General features: G+C 43.1%; 1 protein-coding gene and 1 long non-coding RNA gene across 2 annotated transcripts in view; one reads left to right on the top strand and one right to left on the bottom strand.

The window, feature by feature from the left end:
• The window catches only part of LOC111263176 (protein tolkin), a 111,821-nt gene that overhangs the window by 28,656 nt on the left and 59,203 nt on the right, over window positions 1-23,962 (top strand). Inside the window, exons 3-8 of the mRNA XM_022838049.2 lie at window positions 5,737-5,858; window positions 7,760-7,933; window positions 9,051-9,176; window positions 15,011-15,116; window positions 15,353-15,413; window positions 17,827-17,941. Coding sequence (XP_022693784.1) covers window positions 5,737-5,858; window positions 7,760-7,933; window positions 9,051-9,176; window positions 15,011-15,116; window positions 15,353-15,413; window positions 17,827-17,941 — 704 coding nt within the window. The remainder of the gene's footprint in view (window positions 1-5,736; window positions 5,859-7,759; window positions 7,934-9,050; window positions 9,177-15,010; window positions 15,117-15,352; window positions 15,414-17,826; window positions 17,942-23,962) is intronic.
• LOC111263177 (uncharacterized) lies at window positions 295-16,034 on the bottom strand. The gene is made up of 3 exons (XR_002682073.1): window positions 15,977-16,034; window positions 15,363-15,449; window positions 295-521 (listed from the first exon to the last, which is right to left on the bottom strand). It is a non-coding gene; the product is annotated as an uncharacterized LOC111263177 (long non-coding RNA).

The raw sequence follows: 23,962 nt of genomic DNA on the forward strand, positions 1-23,962 counted from the left end.
TACAATTGTACCTGTACATTGTATGGTATATCCAGAATTACAACAAAAGTTTAATTATACGAATAGTCGCAAAAAGCAATATGGAATTAAACTGACACTTACTATTTTCCCTTGAAATCCGGGCACTTTTCAAAAGTTTTTTCCCAGGCAAAAAAGTATTCGATTTTACCTCAGCAAAGCCCACGGCTTGAAAGGCGACCATTTTTATTTAACAACTTTCCTATTTAGGGTAGGAGAAATAGTTAATATAAGATGCGGGTAACTAGAGCTTTCACAACAGTGAAGACCGCTACGCCTTAGTGAAAGACGATATCTTTTAACAGCATACGTATCGAAAACATTTTTCTAAAATTTCCGCTTTCAATCTGTATGGGCATCTTGTTCTTAACTGTCCCATTGACGGAACGATAAATTGCCCCCTGACAGGTGCGCTATCATCGATGGTTGAATAAACATGTTGTAGCTTGATGGAAAACTTGATTTCGAGCTTTGTCGATAAAATATGTCGCTTCTTATGACTCCTGCGAATAGAACAAGTGAACATTACAGGTTGGTATTATACTATTAATCATCGTAAGCGACGCTATTTGCGCCATTAACCACAACAACGTTGAGATAATGAAATTCCTTCCTCTGAGTGGACTTTTCAAAGTTTTCACATTAAGCTAAGCCGACACACAGGGACGCCAATGCGAACTTATCATAGGATATTTACTGGATCTCTATAGCTAAAGGATTAATCCACTCCTATTTACTGCCTACGAAATCATAAGCTCACACTGCGACGACACTAAGCGAGGTGGCCTGCGAAAGCACTGATCGAACGAAGATTTATAATAGAATATCATAAACTTAAATAGTCATTCTAGAGCTTTAAGTATTCCCTAAAGTATTCTTGATCTGTAGGCTCTATGGGCCTAAGGTATGCTTTTTCAACAATACGCAACTTGAAGAATCTAGTTGAAGAGACGTGCCCCAATCCTAAGCATGCTTTATCCTTTTATTGTCAAATCATCTATAGCATCGCTGCCTCGCAGTAGTCCTTGGCTGAAACGAATCCTTATATGCTAATTTCTGAAAATCATGTCTGCTTGCCCATTGGTCAGTCGTCGCTGCCTGCGTACAATCCATATATTTAAATCACGTACATAACACCTTGTTTCAACTATTTAATCTAAGAATATAGATTTTGATTGAAGCGTCTCGGCTTAGTTTGCAATTTGAGCCAAAAAACCAACTGCATGAGTTACGCGCGGTCTCTTCCAGGCGGGTAAAGAGTGACCCGACGATTGAATAAGAATGGACCAAGCGAAAAGCTGGCAAAACTTCGCCCGTAGCTACGTTTTCCTTCTAGTCCTGTTCGCCTTTCCCGCCCGATGAACTCCGTTCTCCCACAATGTGTCTCGACTTTTCTGTATGTGCGTGAGCTCAGAGGGAGCCGGAGCCACTTAGCGTCGACGAAAGCCCACATTTCTTCACCGACTGCTACCCCTGCTGACTTTGCCCATGTGGACTGCATAGCCCTACAGGCAGCACAGTGTCCTGTTTTTTCTGGCTAGCCAGCAAAGCCAGTAAGGCGACCCTCCAGCGAGTAGCTCCTGACAGATACTCCTGTGATTCTCATGCTGCTCTTGCCTTGTACTATTCGCTTCTTCTTCTCGACGCGGCCACCCCACTGCTTGCCCTGTCCCCCTGACCGCGTCCGCTGCCCGAGCAAGTCTTGCTCTGGTCTCAGTAGTTTCTCGTACGTTCGCGCTAACCGACCCCTCTGGTCCTCTCGGGCCACCTCATAATAAAACTTTATACTCACCGCTACTCTTGCAGCACGAATTCCCTTGTCGGTTACACACTCCCACGTCGCTTCTGCTGCTGCTGGCGACGTTATTCTCGTGCGGCGTCGACGACGAGTGAACCCACACGCGGAGTACGCTAACGGCTACCAGGCTTCCTCCCAGTGAGCCACAACCCATTGCCAGGGCGGGTACGCTATTTCCCGTACGGTATTTCCCGCTTTTCCGTCGCTGCTTTGTTACTCCGTGCCCGCTACAGCCAGCAGCGGCAGCAGCACGCGTGGCGGCGCTGGGAGAATAACGGTGAAAAGCATAGCTTATCTCGACCTCTAACCCAATTCGAAAAGCGATATAGCACACATACGATGTGCGGTGTGCATATAGACGAAGAAGAACGATTTGAATCGAACCGCCTCAGCTTTATTTAGGCCAGCAACATAAGCACCGACAATAAAAACCGAGACGGACTCGCGCTTTCTACGAGGCACCGGCGTTATCTTTTTCTCTGAGGTGCGCCGGACTGAGAAGTGGCCACAAGACGGCCTTCTCGTCGCCGAGCGAGTCTTTGCAGGCTCAGGTTCGTGGAAGCAGGAATCGGTGCGCTCAGGTGTTCCTTTTCGAACGAGAGGCACTGAGCGAGGAGAAAGACGCACAGCAAATTACGGTTATCGGGGAGATACAGTGTTAGCTAGAAAGATGATAACTCGTATTACTTTTGCCTCGGCTAATCCGGGGATTCTTTCTCTCGTCTGCCCGCTCGTCTGTCCAGCTTCGGTCGTTTCTTGCTTACATTCAGACTTGAGAACATTAGCAGAATAACTATTATTATAACAATAATACCATTATATCGTTATCTTTATAGCAGGTAAATGCTTATGCCGACGACGATATGGAGCGGTAAGATGTTTTCGAGTCAGTTATAAAAGAGTAAGAAATGGAATGGTGGCAATAAGGAAAAGCTGTTGCTTCGTAACAGTTTCCTACTGGAACACATTTGCTCGTTTCTGCTTTTATTGTTGATGCTTCCGATGCTTGTAGCGCTGTTGTTTTCACATGTGGAACGGGTAGGAATCGGCCATTCATAAGACGTTCTCACCACGTAGACCCGAGCAAATTTCCGAAAGCCAGCCAGGACTATCCTTCTTTTCCGAATTCAAGCGCACACTACGTTACAATGCAGGGGATTCTAGTTCAAGGCCTTCCTAGCCTTCGAGCTTTTGAGTCTCTTTTGGCGGATGTGCTTGCCCGGACGGTCGCGTTCGCGTCCCTGCTGAACTACTGACGAGCCAAGGGAGGAAAATCGACGCTGAAAAGAGAACGAACTGGCGAGCGCGTGCATCAACAGAAGCCACTACAGCGCCGCTTTGAGTGCAGATATTTGCAAGATAAAGAGTTAAAATAAAAGGCGGACGTTAGTACCATTGTTCCGGTAGAGCGGGGAAAGGGATATGATGTGAAGGGTAAGCGAAAAATAAAATGACGAAATGGGCGAACAACAGAAAAGCAAGAAAAGCCTGGTAAGAATAGGACGCCGTAAAAGGAAAGCGTTCTCGCGCCAGCCACGAGAGAGGAGAAAGCCGCTCTTCTAAGCACGTCGCGCGTCAATCGCCGTCACGCTGTCTTTCTGTGCTTGGGGCTAGACAGATGTGCATAATTCGGGTTGCCGGAAGAGGACGGCACGTCAAGTTTACAGGCTGAACAGACCCGATCTCAACGCTGTACAAGGAAGGTACTAGGGAAGGCCCCTTTTCACTGGAACCTTTCGCGTGGATCATGTACACGAAGGAGTGAAAAAAATAAAGTTTTTATGGTTAGCTGTGAGCGTAGCGAAACTGTAAGAAGATCAATAACAGCAACAAAACCGGTATCGATAACGAAGACAATCAGGACGGAAAATGAAGGCATAAGATTCAGTTAGAACTCTAAACGATATGCAAGACATGAAATACGAAGCAATAGCATAAGCAGACGTAACAGTTACAGCTCGTGTGCTCAACGAACGAATACGGTGCAAAGAGGAGTTGGTAACAAAAAAAGACTAACGGTGGAGTAACCAGAGTATCCACCGAACGAAGACAACTATGGACATTGCCGTTCTTACAGTACGCTATGTTGCCACGCATTCAAGTCATGTAGGACAACAATTGGGGAATTGTACGAGCTGAAACTGCCAATGAGACTCGTTTTTGTAGATATTGGTACACAGCTCGATATGATGAGCTGATCACAGACGAGCAGCTGCAGCTGAAGATAGTAACGGTTGTGACACGAAACTGCTACAGAAAGAAGATGATACACCTCGAACCAAATAAATGCATGTCACGACCTTTCACTACTACAAGCTTCTTGCAGACAGAGAGAATAGTCTCTCTCTCGCTATATGTATATGTATCTATATTAAAGACACAGTGATACATGTGAAAGATGTGTCTTGGTGTCCGCATTTGTTACCGGAAGCTGGGTCTACAGCCTATACACGTTGAGCTGACTGTTTTATTACGGGGAAGCAAGCGAGCGGGCGTCAACTAGCGCCAACTGTTGTGCTATTCTAACACTAGACGAAACTTGCCTTGTTCTTGCTATGGAAGCCGCTCTCTGATATCGGTTGGTTGATGGGTTGCATGCTGGACTATACCTAGTGCTTTTAATTGGACATTTTGCTCGTGAAAATTTTCGAAACGATTGAAAATGGGTTATCGAGAACTGACCAGGCATTGCGGCTCGCAACGCTTTACGCCTGCTGTAAGAGTATAAGCGTTTTGTAAACAAAAAAAAAAAGACATATATAAAAAAAAAAAAGCATGTTTACTCAAACTATTTTGTGTTGTTTGCGCGGAGATAGAAAGGAGATCCTACGTTTGTTGAGTTATGGAACTTTGATTCAAATTCAGATTAAACTTTAAAAGACTAGTTAGAAGTAGTCAAAATATGCCACAACTAACTTCGTGTGCTGCTTGTGGCATATTTTGCCACATGTGTTTCTACAGGTAGGCGAGAAAAGACATGTTGCCCTTAGCACGAACACTACTGAAAACTAGATAACGAATCATTATAAAAGAACTTATAATTGATCTCCTTGGCTTTAGTACATGTCGCGATGTAACACTTGCAATAGGCGTGACATGCAATGAATAAATTTTGTTATACTCATTATTATATACCCATTATTTGTTAACTGTTGTATATCGACACACGACATAGTTACCTTTATCAAAAAGTATTTCGATAGAGTGCGAGTGTACGCTTTATTTAAGAGATTTGTTAGAATTTACGGCTTTCGAAAATATGCTCTAGAAATGAATATTGAGGTCCCGTATCCTTTGCACCTTAAGGCTAGATAACTATTGCAATAGAGCAATAAACTTAAACAAACTGCTTTTAATAAAGCTCACATTTTAAAAAAGCTGCTAAACGTCCACGTATATAAATAAAATAACCTATCTGCATATTATCTTGCTACGTAATACCAAATTTATATTATGTTACATACAATACAGTGACATACGTTGGAGGCAATTTAGCGGTAATGCCCGACAAGAATTAAACCAATTGGTCGGGTTGTTTCATTAATCATAATGTATAGATCGACAACTTATTTGACATTGGATCCATTTGCTTAATGTGATTTTTTTTTTAGTTTTTAAACGCCCTTAGCCGAGCGTACTTCTCAGGACAAATGCAACCTCGGCCTTATATCATATCTCTGGTGTTGTTCGTTACTGATCACGTAGAAAAAATCGCTAATTACAATTGAGAAGTACGTAATTTGCTCCGAACATGTTTTTTGACTGTTCCGGAAAGCTTCTCGGTACTGAGTGCATCGTAATCGTTGTACTGATCTGTAGCTTTCTAGACAGCCTTTTATTTCCCTAATCTTTAAGCTCTCTTCAGCGGTACTGCGTGCAACTTTGAATTTCTTCTAACAAGCGTGCTGTATATCTTTCAGAATACGGTGCCACGATCATTGGCGGCAAAGCCGGAGACGATCTCATCGCGCGGCCACAGCCAGAGTTGACCGATTATGGGACTTTGCTATAATTCCCTACGAAATAGAGGCAAATTTTTCAGGTAACGTTTCAGACCGAGCGAAAGCGAAAGGTATGGGCAGATTCGATTGTGTGTCGATTCTAAATCCCTCTTATAATTAATAAACAAGGTGCGTTTACAGTTTTTGCTTGACAAGATGTACTTGAACAGAAGATTTATAATAAATTGGCTCGTAACATACGGTAGGGTTCCGAGCAGAATTAGAATGAGTTCCTATCACGGGAGCTAACCGTTAGCTAGACATCTAACATAGAACAATGTTCCCAAATAGAACTGCCACATGTGCTCAAGCGTAGATTCGTCAACAGTGAGAAAAACCGTTTTATCACGTCGTGGAGAAGTATATGGACGCTTGTCTACCAATACATCATAGCTAAACAATCATCGTATATTTGTTGTAAACAGTTAAGTCAAGATAATTTTTGATAACGAGTTAAAAGTCTGCGAAGCAACTTCACGCCTGTCGACACTCAGTGGCCAGTATATCATGTTTACTTTAGAGAGCTTTTGTGCAGTAGCCACTTTCCCTGACAGGCGGGTCGTGCAGAATATTGTCAGTTCTACGCTGGCTTGCACCGGAACTCGAAGGGCGTAGCCTAGGCAAAAGCGTTTGAGTAGCCACCGATTGCCCAACCAGGTGAGCAGCAGCAGCAGCAAAAGCAAACGACTTGTAGAGCTTATTCTATTTCTCTCCTACCTATCTCTATACATGGAAGCCTGTTGCGTCGGAGCTGAGGGTGTAGCCGAGTCGCCAATCTGTCGCCCCATTCTACCTGCGTTAGGTCTTTGCGAAACGGCAATCTTCGTCATAATCCAGTTAATGACTAGCAATCCCTTGATGTCGCCACCGAAAACCATACGACTGCACGCTGACCGACAAACGGTGGCCCGTTCGTCTACGATCTCTGTGTGAGCAGGAATCGTTCTAGAAGAGCGACTATGAGCATTTGATCACGCATTGCCATCGGTGAATCACAAACGATATATATCATAACATAAAATACTCAATGAACTAACAAATAAGGTTTTTTTGAGAAACAGCAAAAAATTCACGGAAGTTCAACTCTTTACTCGATGTTAGCCGCAGTGTCTATGTTGAATTCTGTAGTCGACAGTGTTTGGCTTCTAACTTTTCTAAACGGAATGCCTCTGAACGTTATCGCGGCAAACTTTGCCCACGGACTGCATCTAAAACAATAAATGATTTCCTATTTGACTCAAGGACTAAGTAACGTAAACGTGAGGTAATTAGTACAGATGGTCCTCTAACACAATTTGTGAAGTAGGTTATGGACGTGAAGTGTTTCGATTACATAACTGTTTTTACGTAAATTTCGCTGTTTGTCAAGCACCGCTATATAATACCCTAATGTAAATGGATGGATATATATGTCTTCGATGCCGATAAAATGATTATTTCCCTAGCCATATTAGTCTGCATCTGTACATTTGGGAATATATTTCTAAAGTTAGTTGTCAAATTCAAGTGAAATTGTTTCACTTGCACCGAGTCGCGCACAAAATGCCTAAGTTATTATTGGGAATAATTGGTGGGAATAATCTCATTATTGGGAATCTATTTTTTGTTAGCTAGCGCATCGTATACTTGAAACTACGGATAGCAAGTTTTCACTTCGACAAGTTTTACAAAGTTTCAACATTTTAAATTGGAGAGTTCCTTAATGAAGCTTCAATTAAGCAATGGCAATACTAAATTGATCCGTGAGTCTAATATAGTTATAATCTGACCGAAGTAAAAATAATATGCAGTACCTGCTTTTCTTACGTGGGCAATCTCATTCAGCAACTAGTTAGATGTTCTTCAATTCTAATTAGAGGGTAAAACGAACATCAGCTGTTATAAGCGTACAGATGCAACGGATTAGTATCTGTGACGATCAAATGACTTCTATCTTCCACAGGTCCTCATCGGGCGTTATTTCGGCAAGCTATGCTTCACTGGGAGAACTATACTTGTGTTAAGTTCGTTGAGAAGGAGCCAGTTCATCACAACTACATCGTGTTCACCGAACGGCCCTGTGGGTGTTGTTCATTTGTAGGCAAACGGGGCAACGGGCCCCAAGCTATATCTATTGGTACGTATTAGCAAACTGATCGACGTGCATACATTTATTACTTCACTTAATCACGTACTTTCTAGCATGTAGTTATACTTCAATAATTATATAGTTATGATGATTAGCACAGTCATATAATATTTAGTCTTTTTTTTAAAAGCTCTTGTAGTACGTACTTTATCTAACATGCCAATGCCGCAATGTCTTCCTTTCTATTGCTATTCGCTCGCGCCATTTATGTGTGAACTACCATTCATAGGAGAATGCTTTGTATAATAGAACACCTCTGGATTGTTAATTTGCTCCTGTTATATTAAATTACATTAACGATCTCGACAATGTGGTCTATCTGTCCTGAATATATATATCTACGCAGGACATGCAGACTAGCCCTTAACATCAGCAAAATTCTGTCGCAGCTGCTACACCTTCCATGTACTTTCTTGGTCCGATAAACGTTACTATCAATTTATGTACTTCTTCTTTACCTTTCTAGTTCTAAAATTCTCTCAAAAAACAGGCTTACTATAGCGTCAACATAAATTGACGCCCTTCGCTATGTGCGCAATGACTTTTTTCATCTCTGTTTCCGTTACGCGGCATTATATAGAATACAATGCAGAACAAAAACGCGATCGTAAATTAGCTTTCGGTTGAACTCGTCGCCTTTTTGCTACGTCGTGTGCTACTCGCAGTGCTTAAACTCAATTGAAGTCGTACGGAGTGAGAAAAAAATTTTCAATCGTATAGATGGTAGCAGCATCTATGGATCTCCTCCTGTGTTAGCTTCTCTTACATTCGTTTGGCCTTCATGTTGCCTTTTTTAGTTTAATGCCTAGTAACTACTTTTGTGGTTAGACTTCCATTCGTCTCACAGTCATAATAGGTGCAGCAGGAAGCTCGCTCGCTAGCTTGCTATCCACGTCGTGATCCTAGAGCTATCCCTTCGTCCGAGGTAGATTTGAATGTGTTGTCTATTCATAGAACTCATCAGAAGCGCATATTGCAGAAGCGCATATAGACATACAGTCGATATGCGTGCAGGAGATGCTCATGCAGAAAGCTTATCTGCCAAGTAGCGTATTTCCTCGTTTTAATCAAGATACTGTGTTGCATCTCTCGTGTACGATTTCAGGGAAGAATTGTGACAAATTCGGAATCGTCGTGCATGAACTCGGCCACGTCGTCGGCTTCTGGCACGAACATACCCGGCCGGACAGGGATAACCACGTGCACATTATCGATAAAAATATAATGCAAGGTACAATTTGCTCATAGTTTCGACTTGTATGTTTTTCGAGGGGCGCGTGCCCTGTCTTGCTAGCGTTAAATAAGATAGTAGTAAGGATTTGCTCGCTTTCCTATAGCCTTTTCCTTTTGTCTGTTGCGGGCTTTGTGCAGCAACCTTATAATCATCATTTTCGTTCAGACTCGAAAAGTCGATTTTTCGGCGGTAGGATCGCGCGGTTTCGATACTATTTTCATAATACTTTCCTTTGAGGTCAAAGTTTCGCTGAAACTGCTCATGACATCCGTGCTGTTTAAGAAGAGCACATGATAATTTAGCTGACCTCCAAAGGTAATTGCCGACGTTTTGAATTGGTAGTTTAGATCTAAATGGCCCACGTATTTTGGTGGACCATACAGTTGCGACAAGCACAGTTCAGAAACATTTTTGGAAAAAACAAAACCATGAATTTAACTGATCATTGGCTGAAGTACGACACTAAAAAGGACCCGTCTGACATGATACAGCCAGCGTACTTCAGGAGAATGACGGACCGTGCGCAGCAAAAGTCGCGAAAACTGTTTTACGTAAGTTCAAATAGCAGGTCCCTTAGTAATCTCTCCATCTTCCTGATCACGAAGCAAGCCATTATTATCTTTTCAGTTTTCCATTGAAGCAGATAAGTAAGTCGAAACCGTTGCAATTTAGAAGAACTTGAGCTGCGGCCAGACGGTTCCCAAATCTGCAAGAACATGGTCGTTGTGAAGTGGAAAAAAAGGCGTGTACAATCAAGGAAACTACGTGGCAGATTTTATTGCTTCTACTAAACTACACTTTTCTCATTTGTTGGAAAAAAAAATGGGAGTAACCTAATACATCGGCATCTGTGCATGTTAGCGATAGGTCGTATCGGTTCACTGGAGAGTGAAGTAGATGCGTTTAGTCGCGTCATCATGAGTATATGTATAATCTGCCAGTGCTATGTCAAAAATGTACTTTATTGTTTACAATTTGATTTGCCTGGCGCCAAACGTGTCATTAGAAAAAGCACGTCTAGCTAAGGTGTGTAGGTCGGTAATAGGAATTCAGACTTCCAATTACCAGAAAGTTTAGGCTTCTTTTCTTTGCTCGTTCTGTACTACCTGGCAACCTTCTAAGCAACATTGTTTTCAAGACCCTGGGACCAAACATGTATCTCGTAACTTGTAAGATCCCGCTAACTAGCCAGAAACAAAACGTAACGAACTGGAACTTTATTCTATGCATTTGTCACTATATGTTATTAAAGCGTATTCGTACTGATGCGATGGCGGGTCGGCTCGACGAAGCGTGATTTGGGTCGAATTTTAAAAGCGCTACGTTCGGCTGGTCAGTTCCATGCGACATTAGCACGATATACATTGCAGTCGAACTGTATTCCCGATAGTAGTACCTACATGTATACATATACACAAGTATACATATATATGTAAGTATACACTTTCAGAGTAGAGTTCGGCAGTCAGAGATGGAAATGAAGGCGCTGGCGGTTCATATCAGATATTACAACAGACTTTTAATCAGCCAAGCTCTCTCTCCCTTTCGTCGTTTTCATGGGTAATCAGCGGGAAGTAGCTAGTAGTATCTAATTCGGGTGTACGGCTAAAGTTAGAGATAGAACCACTAGTGGGACTTCACGGAGATTCCTTACAGCTCCATACCGTGTCAGCTGCTCTAATACGAGAAACTGTCGACCCCTTTAACGGCTAAGCATAATCAATCTGGCACCAAACGAACGCTGGTTCAGCAAGCTTTCCAATGATAAATAATAGCAGTCACTGCCACTGCTGCTATCGGCCAAATTTTGTACCGTTCAGCACCGCCGGGATTATCGCCGCTACTACCACTGCTACTATTACCTTATCTCTCACTAGCGGCAGCGGCAACACTGTCATGCTCGCCATCATCATCATCATCACCCTTGACGATGTCCTTTCGGAGCCCAGGTAGCAGTCGGCAGGCAGGCAGGCACTCATGGCTTGCTACTTCCTCTTTCGCCTCATCTCAGCCCCCATACCTCTACCGTCCAAAAAAGACACCGCTCTAGCATCTTAATGCCATTTCCGGCTCCTATCCTTTTGAATATCCGCGCTAAATCCCGCCAGGGCATCTATATCCCACTGTGCCTTCTAAACCTAAAAAGAATGAAGCGTACAGCGGAGAAGCTAATCACCTGATTACCAAGTTGCTTCATATAGAAAGGAAACGCAGGATGAACTGAAACTGGCTGAGTTCTCACTATTTAGGAAATGAATTTTTTTTTATACTGAAAGCAGTGAAGCCGGAGGAACCACTTCTTTGGCATGGGTGTATCGGTAGCTTTCTGTCTGCTTTATCCTTTCGCTTCATTTGATAAGCTATGGTTTGGGCTGCCACAAGCACTACTAATACAGTTATCGTCGACAGTCGATTTCAGTTTGGTTCCGCCCGCAACTGCCCCAACAAGTAGCCTAGAATCAATAGTTGATAACAGGTTAGCAGAAGCTCAGCTTTAAAATACTGATAACGGTGTAGACTCTATTGCATACAGAGAGTTCGTCGAAAGTGTGTATGCGCATTGAGGTCCGGAATCGAGTCGAGTTGCCTGGGCCGGGTTCCGCTGATCAGGACGGATCAATGAAATATAGAATGGTTGTTGTTGTCATTCACATTTACCACCAGTAGCAAAACGTTAATATCGCGGTAAAGTATCATACGTTAGGTTGTCTACATTCCTGTCCTTTTCGTCTTTTTCTCCGCTTATTGTCGTTTTCTGATTGTTGATCTGTTACTGTCGATTATACGTGGATGTGGTAACTAGCAGCTTCTTCCTGCAAGGCCTTCACCGTTGTTAATTCAAGATAAGCAACCCATTGTATATAGTCGTATAGGGGTAGTAAGTGCGCTCACTGTGCACATGGGGCCAACGCGAATCTACGCGTCCATAGCGAAGTAATTGGTCACCTCCGTTGATGTATACAGATTTTTCACCGTAATTCGATCCGCTCCAATGTTCATTGGGTCTTCAATAATTACCCTAAACCTCATCACCACGTGACAAGGTCCCAATGCGCTGTCTCGTCGACGGCGTTGACGGCAAAAAGGACACGGACTACCACCCTGAGAAGGTTTACTTCGGTCGACAAAACCACAGAAGAATCGCACAAATAGTTTGTGCTTACCCGAAGGAAGCAATAAAAAGCTGGTAGATGTAACGGTTTGATAGAATAAATGCGCGAATCAATGCTCCTTTAGATATACGAGTACACACTCCAGCGTGAAGGTAAACATATTTTTAGATACAACCATGAGCATGACACCGTTTAGCTATGTTAGTTTGATATGTTAATGTTCTCAGTAGTCTATTTTCTCCGTTCTGACAGCTCGTCATCACAAAGTCGCTTTTTAATTGGACTTCATCTGGCGCAGTGGTTGCAGAAGAACGACCAACCTGGTACAGCTGGAAATTCCTTTAAGGAAACCTTTTTCGTTTACTTCAACTGCACTCAAGCACGATTTACTAACGTAGTGCCGGTATTTCAATGTGACATCAGTTTTAGGCCATTCTCGCTAGCAATTTTTCCGGAACACCTAACTGATACAACCCACGACAACAGTATGTATTATATAGAATAGGTAAAGATGACAGGAAGTGGAGAAGCAGCGAACTAGGGATGTAAAAAGGGTGGGTAAGCTGAAAAGGCTAAAGGACATAGGGTCACTCGCTGGCTGGCTCAATAGGCTGTTGGTTTTACCCACAGTTGATATTTCATTCGTTGTTCCGGCCGCTGAACCGGCTGCCCACCTGTCCCCGTTGGGTGATGAATAAGGAGCGATGCAGAGTCATTAATCTTGCTGTGCCACACGTCTTAATATGCAGTGAGTTATGGTAGCAAAAGCAGAAAACGTAAGACACTCTGGGTGCTGCTCTTCCACTACTGAAACGTAGGAAAAAGGCGTGCCTTCCGGTTCAATGCTCTCTTGCTGCTGGCACCAGCGGCAATTAGTAATAGTGCTACTGCGGTCAGGATATACCAGCAGTAGATTCTGCACCGTGAGAAGGGCTAGAAGCATATGTCTCTTGCGTACCTCACTAATGCATTCGTGCTGTTAGAGAGTGCAGCAAGGATATTACAAGAAGTGCTAACCCCTTTTTTTCTTAAACTTAGGATCTGACGTGTCATGTGTTGGCTCAAAAACCCACAATAAAATGAAGCTAGGGTATTAGAAGGTATCATAGCACAAACGTGTAGAGTGAGGTACGCTGACCCAAGTAAAAGGGGACGAAAACCTAAGTAAGTGGAACTAATCAACACCATTAGTCAAGTTTCAGTTGGCTATGATAGTCGACTTAAGTAGGTGCTCTGCGTGACTGGTCAGAAAACTGTATTATACAGCTTGCATGACTTTACTACTAGCAATGCGAACCTCTTGAGGCAGCAATCGAGTTGGGCACTGAGTTGCTATGAAATATCACAACAAGAGTAGCGTACAAGTTAGAAGCAGAAATCACGACAAAAAAAGCGTATGAGTCATTCAAGCAGACATCGAGCTTCTGTATAAGGTACCCATTTAACGATAGTGGCTTCAACGCAAAACGCCGGCTTTCTTTAATGGCAGCAAGTGTACACAAGGCTACGTACGCAATCTGCCAATTGGCTGGGCGGTTGCAGGGGACCTTACCGAAAATTGGTTGGAGACGCGTCACTCAGCGTCTCTCTGGACCCCTGTTTCCTCGTCTGCTTTTTTCCGTCCTTTCTCTCTCTCTGTCTGTTCCTGTGACTCTGTTTCACTCTGGCAGTCTCGCTTCAAACCTCTGACCAGGTTCTTCGGCCTCCGGTTTTGTCGTCCCCAAGGAACAGTCGCAATACAGATACCCTCAGTCAGATAGAAAGAAGGTCGTTTGAATCGCTCTGCGACGCAACAATCGTCGCTGGTAATGCGCTGGTCCTCACTATAGTACTTCTGGGCCCATTCATGTCTACAATTGGGCCAGCCTGTTTGCCTTACACCTAGAGACATACCAAGCTTATACAGGCGTACCCGACTGGACCTGCAGCTTTTGCCTGTTTTACAGCCCAGTGCTTGATTTGACTCGCCAACTCCTAGAAGACTGCTGGTGCTTTTCAGGGACACCAGTTAACGTTTTTTAAGAGAGTGAGAGGCGTCGCTTCCGCTGCAGGGTCAAGTGAAACCGAACAACAACAAATAAGTCAGATTGATTGCATGAAAAGATCTTTCCGTCACTGCAACGGCCGCAACCGGCATAGTAACTAGTGCGCCACGTTAAAAATCTGTCACGTCGAAAGGAAAGAATGGTAGCCATGCACTAAGCACCAAATGTTGGTCGTTTACGGAAACATATAATAGCGTATACGGTGTGCATACGTGCGGTAGTAGATACAGGACGATAATAACGTCGTGACGTCATGCTAACGTCAACGGATTAACGTGCAACAAAAAACACAACTACGTATGTATTTAGTACATCAGGCACCTAGAAACATATTGGCAGTGGAGAATTTTTCAAAATTGTAAACAATGTGTAGGGAAGAGCTCAAACATTAGCAAACGTACTAACATGTTGCTGATTACTTGCGTAGCAGTCGAACTGTGAGTTACAAATGTAAGTTACGAATATGTTTATTCCTTCGGTATTAGGACTGCTGCTCGCTTGCAAAGGCTATTTTATCCTACGAAGGTAATAATTCGTGTCTTTCTGATATCGTTCACAATTATATCGATATAAGTATCAAGATACACATAGCAATAGTCGCTTCACCTTATTAACTTCAATTAAAGAACATGAGGGATCGCTCCGTTGCTGTTTCTCTATGATGCTATTTCAGGTCAAGAGTACAACTTCAATAAATTGACAGAGGAAGATGTTAACTCATTGGGTCTACCGTATGACTTCGATTCAATCATGCACTACGCACGAAATACGTTTTCCAAGTAAGGATTACCCATACAATAGCTCTGTATACCCGTACCAAATACGTAGTTTATGCATCATAAATGTATATTTAAAACATCTTAATCATAATGTATTGTTATTATAATTCTACGCCGATAGCTTAATTGAAATCTCTTTTTAAGTTAAACTACAGCCTAGGATAATGGCTGATGAGATGAAGTTTCTCTCTTTCAAACTACCACGATTTGCTTAGGGATTGTTCACATTATTCCAGGCATACCAACCTCGACACGATCCTACCCCGAGACGATTCTTCGGCCCTCATTCCACTTCAGGTAATCATAGCAGATCCACTCAAATGAGAGACAAACCTAAAATGTTGACAAAGAAAAGTTGTTGTTGATCTGGGATGTCGTTTGAGATATTCTAGGCATTAACTAAAGGTTCATGGGTGAGTGTTTCTTATCTGAGATTCAGAATTTTTGTGCCTTTGCCCCTACGCTACGCATGCTCAGTTGACTCATACCTAAGATATAGGTGAAGCTAGTTATAGCGAAGACTAAGCGATTAGCAGTGAAACGATGCCGGAGTGATTCCTGATCTATCATCCAGATCATTTAGAACGAAAACATAGCGCTATCCATTGAACTGAGCCACTTCTGCAGCAGTGCCATGCGCACAAATTACATCAAAAACTCTGTCGTTATCCAGATGTGGCTTATGGGTAAGAGCCAAGTTCGTACGTATGTATGTTAGGACGTCTAAACATTTTTCGTGGCTAACAGAAGTCAGATCCGACGTCGTCTCAAAAACGTATAGAGTAAAAAATCGATTACCCATTAGCGAGGCACATATGGGTGAAGCGGCGAAAGTGTGTCAAAAAGTTTCTCGCTCTTACGTTTTTTGCTACGCAGCTTTTTCAAGCAACATCAGGCGTGCTTGCTAAGCAGGACGAGCAGGTCCAATCTGTCTATTCGTAGCTAGCAGCCCGCTTAGTACTGGAGATTATTATGGCGGTAGGTGACTAATAGTTACCAGTTGCCTGCACCTAGAAGACAGCAGAGGGTGTGCAAAAATGCCTGCAGCCGAACCGGGTAGGCAAAGCTTTGGTGAACGAAGACTGTAGCAATAACAACTATAAGTACCGCAGCGGAGAAAGCGATTTCGCTGTTTGGAATCATCGTTTTGAGTTTGGTCGTTCGAAATTACAGGCCGTTCGTCTAGTAAAATACTTGATGATACTTCGCGGCGTAAATCGCTTCGCTCCGAAAATCTAAAACATTTGCGTTAATGGCTAGATTACCTTCTTTATGCAATCTTATCCAGTCAGTCATATTTTGTTTACTATAAGACTGATTCGTGTAAAATGGGTGCGCATAATAGAGCGCTGTACCTTTTACGTTTCTTGACGGTCAAATTCGGCATAACCCGTGACAGGGACTGGTACGAGCTTATTTAATGACGCACTTTTTGTGAACCATTAGATTGAGTAAGAAGTTTCCGTTAGAATCAATAGATGGCGCTAATGTGAGATCGGCTGAAGACTCCCAGAAAATTTGTTTGGCTGTCGGACGTCTGCCCAGTTGTTTTGATTGAGCGGTTGTCATTAGAAGTGATAATTCGGGACGTTAAGTGATGGAGCTTGAAAAAATGCATGTCCGGCGTCGTATTCTTCACTATGTTTGAGCTAGAAAAAACGTGTCATAAGCTCGAAAATTTGCCAGTTTTAGTCAAGTCGCTTTAGAACCGGAGCTTTCAACTTCAACGATAAACTACGCTCCGGACAGCTGCAGAACGCTATCAACAATGAACTGCAGGCGCTCTTTAATCGAAATCCAGTGCAGTCGACCTAGACGCTCTCTGCACAGCTAGAAGCGATTCAGACGACCGTCGTCAATTGTTTACATGCCCTAGGTAAGATTTAAGCTTAATGAAAATGGCGCAAAAATATGCTTTTTCGTTGCTTGTACCACACACAAGTCATTTCTACCCAAGGTCGTTATTGGCAATGAAGGATTGAGTTTTTTTACCACATCGCGCTATTACACGTAAACCGGAATCGTTAGACCCGTTCAGCTCGACATCAGGAGGAGATATTCATGGTTAAAAACCACACGTCAGCATACAGTGAAACGACAAGGGAAAGTTATACGATGAGCTATTTGGCACCCTTAGACAAATAAACTCATCCACCTGAGCGACAAAATTGGCGGAAAAGACCTCAGATTCGCAAAGGACAACGCAAAGGGATACTGCGGCCTGACAATATTACACCGCACACTGCTTTGGTGACCCAGCGATCACTAACGGACATCCGATCGGAAACTTCCGTATCCGGCGTACAGTGCGGACATCGCTTTATCTGATTACCACTTGTTTCAGTGAATGCAGCATGGCCAGGGGGGCGTTTCCGAACAGAAGCCGAAGACCGCAAATTGGTCGAACCATGGATCGTTTCGAAAAACCAGTTTTCTTCACTTTGCAAGATATATAAGCCATTGAAAAGATGGGCGAAAAACGCAGAACACTACATTGACTAAGAAGTGTTTATTCATTCGAAAGTTACAAGAAACTGAAGTGGTCAAGAACAATGGCAACTTTTTATCCAGCCTATCAGATTGCTTGTAGAAAGCAGCACCCATTTTGAGGGCCAGCCGAATTGAGCGTTAACTCAAAATAACAGATGATGCGTCCGAAACAGCAATAGGATTATTGTTTATTTGGTTTCTACTGTTGCTATTTGCGTAGATTGGCGGAGGGCGTATCGGCGAAGGTGGTAGCAGAAAGCGGCCAGAGATCGGACAACGGGTTCGTTTAAGCATAGGCGACATCGCGCAAACGAACAAACTCTACAACTGCCCCAGTAAGTACCCCTTACTCGGTTTATAATAATTAATACCTAACGACTAACGACGCAACTGGATTTAGCACAGGAGTTGTATCGCTTTGAAATAGTGATCTATTATAAAACAACTTTTCGAATACGCAATAGACATGACATAGTCAAAATCAAAGAATTGGAAATCTCGATAAACGATGCTGCTGATATTTTTCAAACAAAAATCAAGTTTTTCCAGTTCACTCACAAAGTTATCAGGAAAAATAGTTTTGGTATACGTTTGAATATATTTGGACTAGCAAGACTTAGATTACGTTTGGTTGTTCTACGGCATCGAAGGCCCACTAGGACATCATCTATTGCAGGTCTAGATGAACTGCTATACTTATAGAAATATTTAGTCCAACGTATAGAGTTGAGTAGTAAGTTTTTGCATTTTTTAAAGCTTCCTTCTTTCACTTCTTTTTATTTTTTACCTCCATTTGAAAGTACTCTGCCTGTGCTCTACCAGCATATTGTAACGGCGTTGTGTTCAACTGCAGTTTCCACCTTTATGAACTCCTCAAAGATGGATGCTTCAAGTGGAACCTTGTGAACCATGCATTTTGTAGAGACCAAGACGCTGCGAAAATAGCCCGAGACATGTGTTTATGGTTGTGATGCTCTATCGTTGAAAGAACTGCTTGAGAGTGGTGTCTCGAAATTGAAAAGTACACGGCACGTAAAGGATGGCCCGTGCTCTGACCGACGGCCATCTAAGAGCATCTTCGAAGGGAAACGGTCGAAAAACAACTTGAAAATTGTCCGAACAGTTGGGCTGCAGCCCAACCGTCTTTGACCGTCTCAAGTCCTTTAGACTTATATATAAATGTGGAGCCTAGGTACCTCCCGAACTCTCTTAGTTTGACAAGAAATCTAACGGCTTAACGTTAAATTTCCACATCCCACACGTTATCGAACGTCACGCGACGTTTTTGCGGATGATTGTAGCCAATGATGAGGGCTGATGTCTGCACGTCAACATAAACTACATATCGATCCCAGAAAAGAAGCCAAAGTCCAGGGTTCCATCCGTTTGTTGTTTGTAGGGACTGTAAGGCCCTGATTCCCTACGAATCGTGTCGTATAAACTAGGACAGTGATCTACGCGTTGTGAACCAGGGTAAACATTGTCAGAGCTGCCCTTCTGAACTTCGAATGGGAGATTTTTTGCATATTTTATGTTGTTCGGACCTCGTTCCGACGAATTTTTATCCTCCTCGTTCAATGAAAAATAACCTTTGACATGAATCAATAACTGAGAACGTTCGAAGTTGGAAAAACTTCTTTAAAAAAAATTTGCCATCCTAAGGCAAGATGGCAAACACAATTCTGTGGAGAACTATATACAATGACGCAAATATACAACATATTGTGACAGGAATAAAAAATGTGGCCTTGTCTATGCAATGAAAAGTCGCGGGAACTCGCTATTCAGCTCAATAAATTGCACTACCTAGATAACAACGTTACGGTGGAATTCTTTAGATTATTTAAAGCCATAACTCCAGTATTACAGAAACAGGGATGATTCAAGCAATAAATAGATATCCTTAGAATTCCATGAAATAAAACCGGCATCGAGACGTACCACTTTGGACTGTGTTTCCTCCTATAGGAAGTAGAAATTAGTCGTCTCTTCGATATGGGTCAAACTAAATAAAGCGGCTCATTTTAAACCGTCATTTGTACACTGATGTCTCGGGCAGTCAATGAGGCAGATGTGTGTTGTTGAATGAAATGGTACGGACCGCTTTGGAACGTCCGGAAAGGCCTATCTGGGTACTGAAAAAACCGAATCCCTTGGGCTCGCACAAGTAACGAGTAGCTGGAAGCGATGGTAGGTTTGATTCGGATACAGTTGCGGAACTCTCTTTGACTATGTGGACACATTAATGCTAAGGTCATAACAGGCGTTCGACAATGTATTCATTGTGAACGGTAATTGAACTTCGGTAATCATGGAACAGCAATTCGGATCCCTACGGGTTCGTGTTTTAGATTTGATGGGCTTCGTGTTCAGAAGACTTTAAAACTGAGACGACTGTGAGACAGCCTAGGCTGAGGGCCAACCAGGATAGAAAACCTTTATATATGACGGTGGTTTCTTTGCGTAAAATGAAAGTAAACGAGTATTATGTATACGTTGACCTGTTTAACTACATTCATATATATAATTACAAAATATTTCAAATATAAAGCATAAGATCAACTTCACTTTCGACAATAATACATAATGGATATATTATGTTCATTATTAACGTGTGAAACTATTAGTTTTCGAACCCGATGATGTGCGCCTGATTCAACCCCCATGAACAGAAGGGATGTCTAAGCGTTGTCAGCGGTACAAATTTCCTGGCCTTAGCGACATTAATTACGACAACGTGCCTAGAAAACAGGCCCTTTTTTAGATGCATCGAAAAAAGAGTAGCTATTCGCTGATTATGATCGACTTCGTGTTCGTGATCAGAGGATAGCCGTATACTAGCTATCAGAATAGTGCAAGTCTTAGCTCAATGAGAACTATAATATAGACTCACTCGATGAATTTTCATTTATCTGGCGCGTGTCTTTTACCCAATACACTCGCATAAATCTATGTAGCCATAATAGAAAACGTGATATTTGCCAATAAGCATAGCCGATATACAAATAGACACAGTTCCATCGTTGAGAGACAGCACGCATCTGTATGTACATACATATATGTTCAAGATGTGCGTAGGTGTCCGATCTGACTCTTACGGAGAATATAAAGTATCGGATGCTATATTATACAACGCAGTATTATATCGTATTCTACCCAAATTTTGCTATTCCATTCACGTGTTCACTCTTTTATATAGTAACCTTCGCTGTGAGCGAAGCCATGTCAAACGTTTATGGCTAACGAAGCTGCTAACACTTCTCCGGGTGGTATTCTGGCTCAACCATTGTTACCAATGGGCCACACAAGAGTCTTTCGAAAAAATCTAGGTTTCTATTGGACGTTTCTTGTCCTGACAATCTTGGATAGCTTGTTGCCAAGCTCACAGACAGCCCATCTGTAGAATGCTAATTGTATGCAATTATATTACCTGATGCCGTGCATCGATGAATCAGCGATTGGTCAATACTAATTATCGAGCTAAGCCCGGGGATACCTCGAACCTGTAAGAATCCCACCAGCTCACCATAGTGTTCACTTGAGAAGAGGCCCATAAGCCGGACTTGGCTAAAGCCGATTACGGAATTATAAAGTAAAAGGCCGGATTTCGCTAAAAGAGCTACTTACCTAAGTAGGCACTCTACTGTATGTATAAAATGCAAACAAGATGAAGGTCTTCTGAACTTATTGATGAAAGCTTTCTGCTCGAATAATGTTGCTGCTATGTTAACACAGAATATTTGAATGAAGTTCTTCTACAAATATTGAAGTAGGCAATACATAAGCGATATTTCTCAAAATAGGGACAAAATGCGGCCCTACAATGTATACGGTTTCGTCAGCAGAGGCTATAAACGATATTTTCGAAATTCTCGATAGAGATATCATATCCGTTAAGGATTCCCCTGCCTCAGGAAACAGATGTACTTCAGTCAATTTATAGATAGGCATATATTCTATTAGGTGCGCGAAAGCCATTTCAATAACAAAGCGAAATAATTTCTCTTTCGATAAAAAAATATCATTTTTTTATTCAAGTTACGCAGAGTATTAGCTGAAAAGCAATTTTATCTTGTTCCATCAAATTGTTTCTATAGAAGTATTAGTGTCAGATAGACATTCTCTAGATAAACTCATCCGTAAACATCACCAATTTTTCGCGTAACAACGGTTCACTTTCATGTGGCATAGTTTTAAACAGAAATTAAATCTTTATTGCCTGATGCTGTAAATAGAAATATAAAGGGAGCATTGGGTCTCCTTTCACAAACCTTTAATAAGTGCAGATGACATAACAACGGCTGTTAGCACAATGATAATGGGCAGAGGAGAGGAGGGGGTATAGTGAACGGTCGCTACCTTCGTAGCCGAAATTAAGCATTACATGGGGTGGAATTTAGTGAATTTCGCTGAATGCTCCCTGGGACAAACTCTCGGCATCGAATCATCCGAGCATATCGTGAGTACCCCATCGTACGTTGGTTGGTATGTCAGGGCCATGGCTGTCCGTTAGCATAAGATATGCCATATTCTATTCAATGGCTGTTTGTCGCATGCTGCAGCGTTTTCTTCTTCCTCCATTTCCCTCCGTTCGCCCAAAGGCCTGGTGGCCTATTCGCCCATCATCTTCAAGCTCCCTTCATATATCGCGCATTTTGGCATTTTGGTACCTAATGCCATTTTGTCGAGTTGTCGCTTATACCCGGCCGCTCACGTGCACACTCTAAGATAACGCCATGCAGCTAGGCAGTGCGCGTCTCTGTTCTGCGCTCCCATAACAATCAGCGTTATCTCTTCGTCCTTTACACCGTCACTAATTTCGCTCATACCGGTAGGCCATTTATGTAACACTGTATTGCGTTAAGCGCTCTGGTAAAGGGTCACTAGTGTAACGGGGGCGCGAAAGCATACCGGAGCAGCAAACCCCCTGTCCGATTCCGATCCCTTTCAGCAGCAGTAATGCTAACAAAGGTTGTAAACCGTAAGGCGAACTCTTTTCTCTCGGTCTACACGATTGTGCCCATTTTTGAGCATTGTTACACCGGCAGCAGAGAATCAAGTTGGGGCTTAAGGGATGGCAGAGCATCCTATCGGCGGCACTTGGTTCATCTGGACGGGTCTGGAAACACGGGAAGGGGGGGGCGATTGCAGTGGCAGAAGGGCGCCTCACGCTCGTCTAGCACTATTTCGACGCCGTCTGCCCAGTGACTTCCATTGTTTCGGTCGTCGTTCAGCCGCCACTATCGTAGCATCACCGCGGCCGTTGCCACCAGCTTCTCCTTGTCTTTCTCCCCGTTCCGCGTCATTCTTCTCATCTGCTCCGTCCGCTTTCTGGTGCGTCTGCCACCACCGTCACTTCGTTCTTTGGCTTCTCCTTTCCACTGACGCTTCTCTCCCTCTCGCTCTCATTAGAGAACGACGATGACGAAAACGACATTGCCACGGACGACAGCTGACAGAAGACAACCAGGCAGGCTGGCACGGGGGCAGCTCTGCCAACAACAACAACAACGTCTACGACAACCTGTGTCGGGCTCGCGGCTGCCACACCGGGGCACACGGTTGTCCGACGCGCTTTTCTATATAATATTATCTAATTACGCGGGATGGTGGGTGGAACTCTGGCGGCTGCCAAACTGCTTGTAGTATGCCTTCACTGCCAGGCCAGTTCAGGGGTTACTTTTCCCCTCTGTATCTCCTTCTCCTGATGATATCTCCTGCCCTCCAACTTCAGTGCTCTTCTCCTCAAGCTTCCGTTCTTTCATACTTACGAAGCAGCAAACGATAGCTCACCGAGGTTGCGTAGTGGGAGCGGGGCAGGGGTATGGGGCATATTTTTTCTGTAAAGTAACGGTAGTAGAAGAGACGGCGGTGGTTGGCGGAGTCGCTGGGAAACGGGAGAGATCATGATGTCCCTATGGTGATCACATCATGGTTACGACCGCATACGGTCGCACTCATCAGAGACTTCGCAGACACGTGCATACATGCAGACACCTTATAGGATACGGTACGATACGACACAGAAATTCGTTAGTAGAAATAGAAACGACAGCGGAGGGTGCAGTAACAGCAAGACTGAACAGCTCAAAATTTGAATGAAGCGTGGTTAGTCCTCAGGACCATGCGGCGATGCTACTCCTATATGATACTTGACGTTCGCTCACTTCAAGCCGGTTGTTTGCTGGTAAAATTAACGGAGATTTGTACGGCTGACATAACCGAATTCGAATTGCCGTGGCTGACATGTGATGTTATTGGCCAAAGCCTAACAATCAAATTTGATGACAGGGTCGAGATGGATAGTACTGAAAGTGAACTTTTCGGGAATCCAACACCTCAGTTTTCAACTGCAA

This window comes from Varroa jacobsoni, unplaced genomic scaffold (assembly GCF_002532875.2).
Source record: "Varroa jacobsoni isolate VJ856 unplaced genomic scaffold, vjacob_1.0 scaffold_740, whole genome shotgun sequence".
In the NCBI taxonomy this organism is placed as follows: domain Eukaryota; kingdom Metazoa; phylum Arthropoda; class Arachnida; order Mesostigmata; family Varroidae; genus Varroa; species Varroa jacobsoni.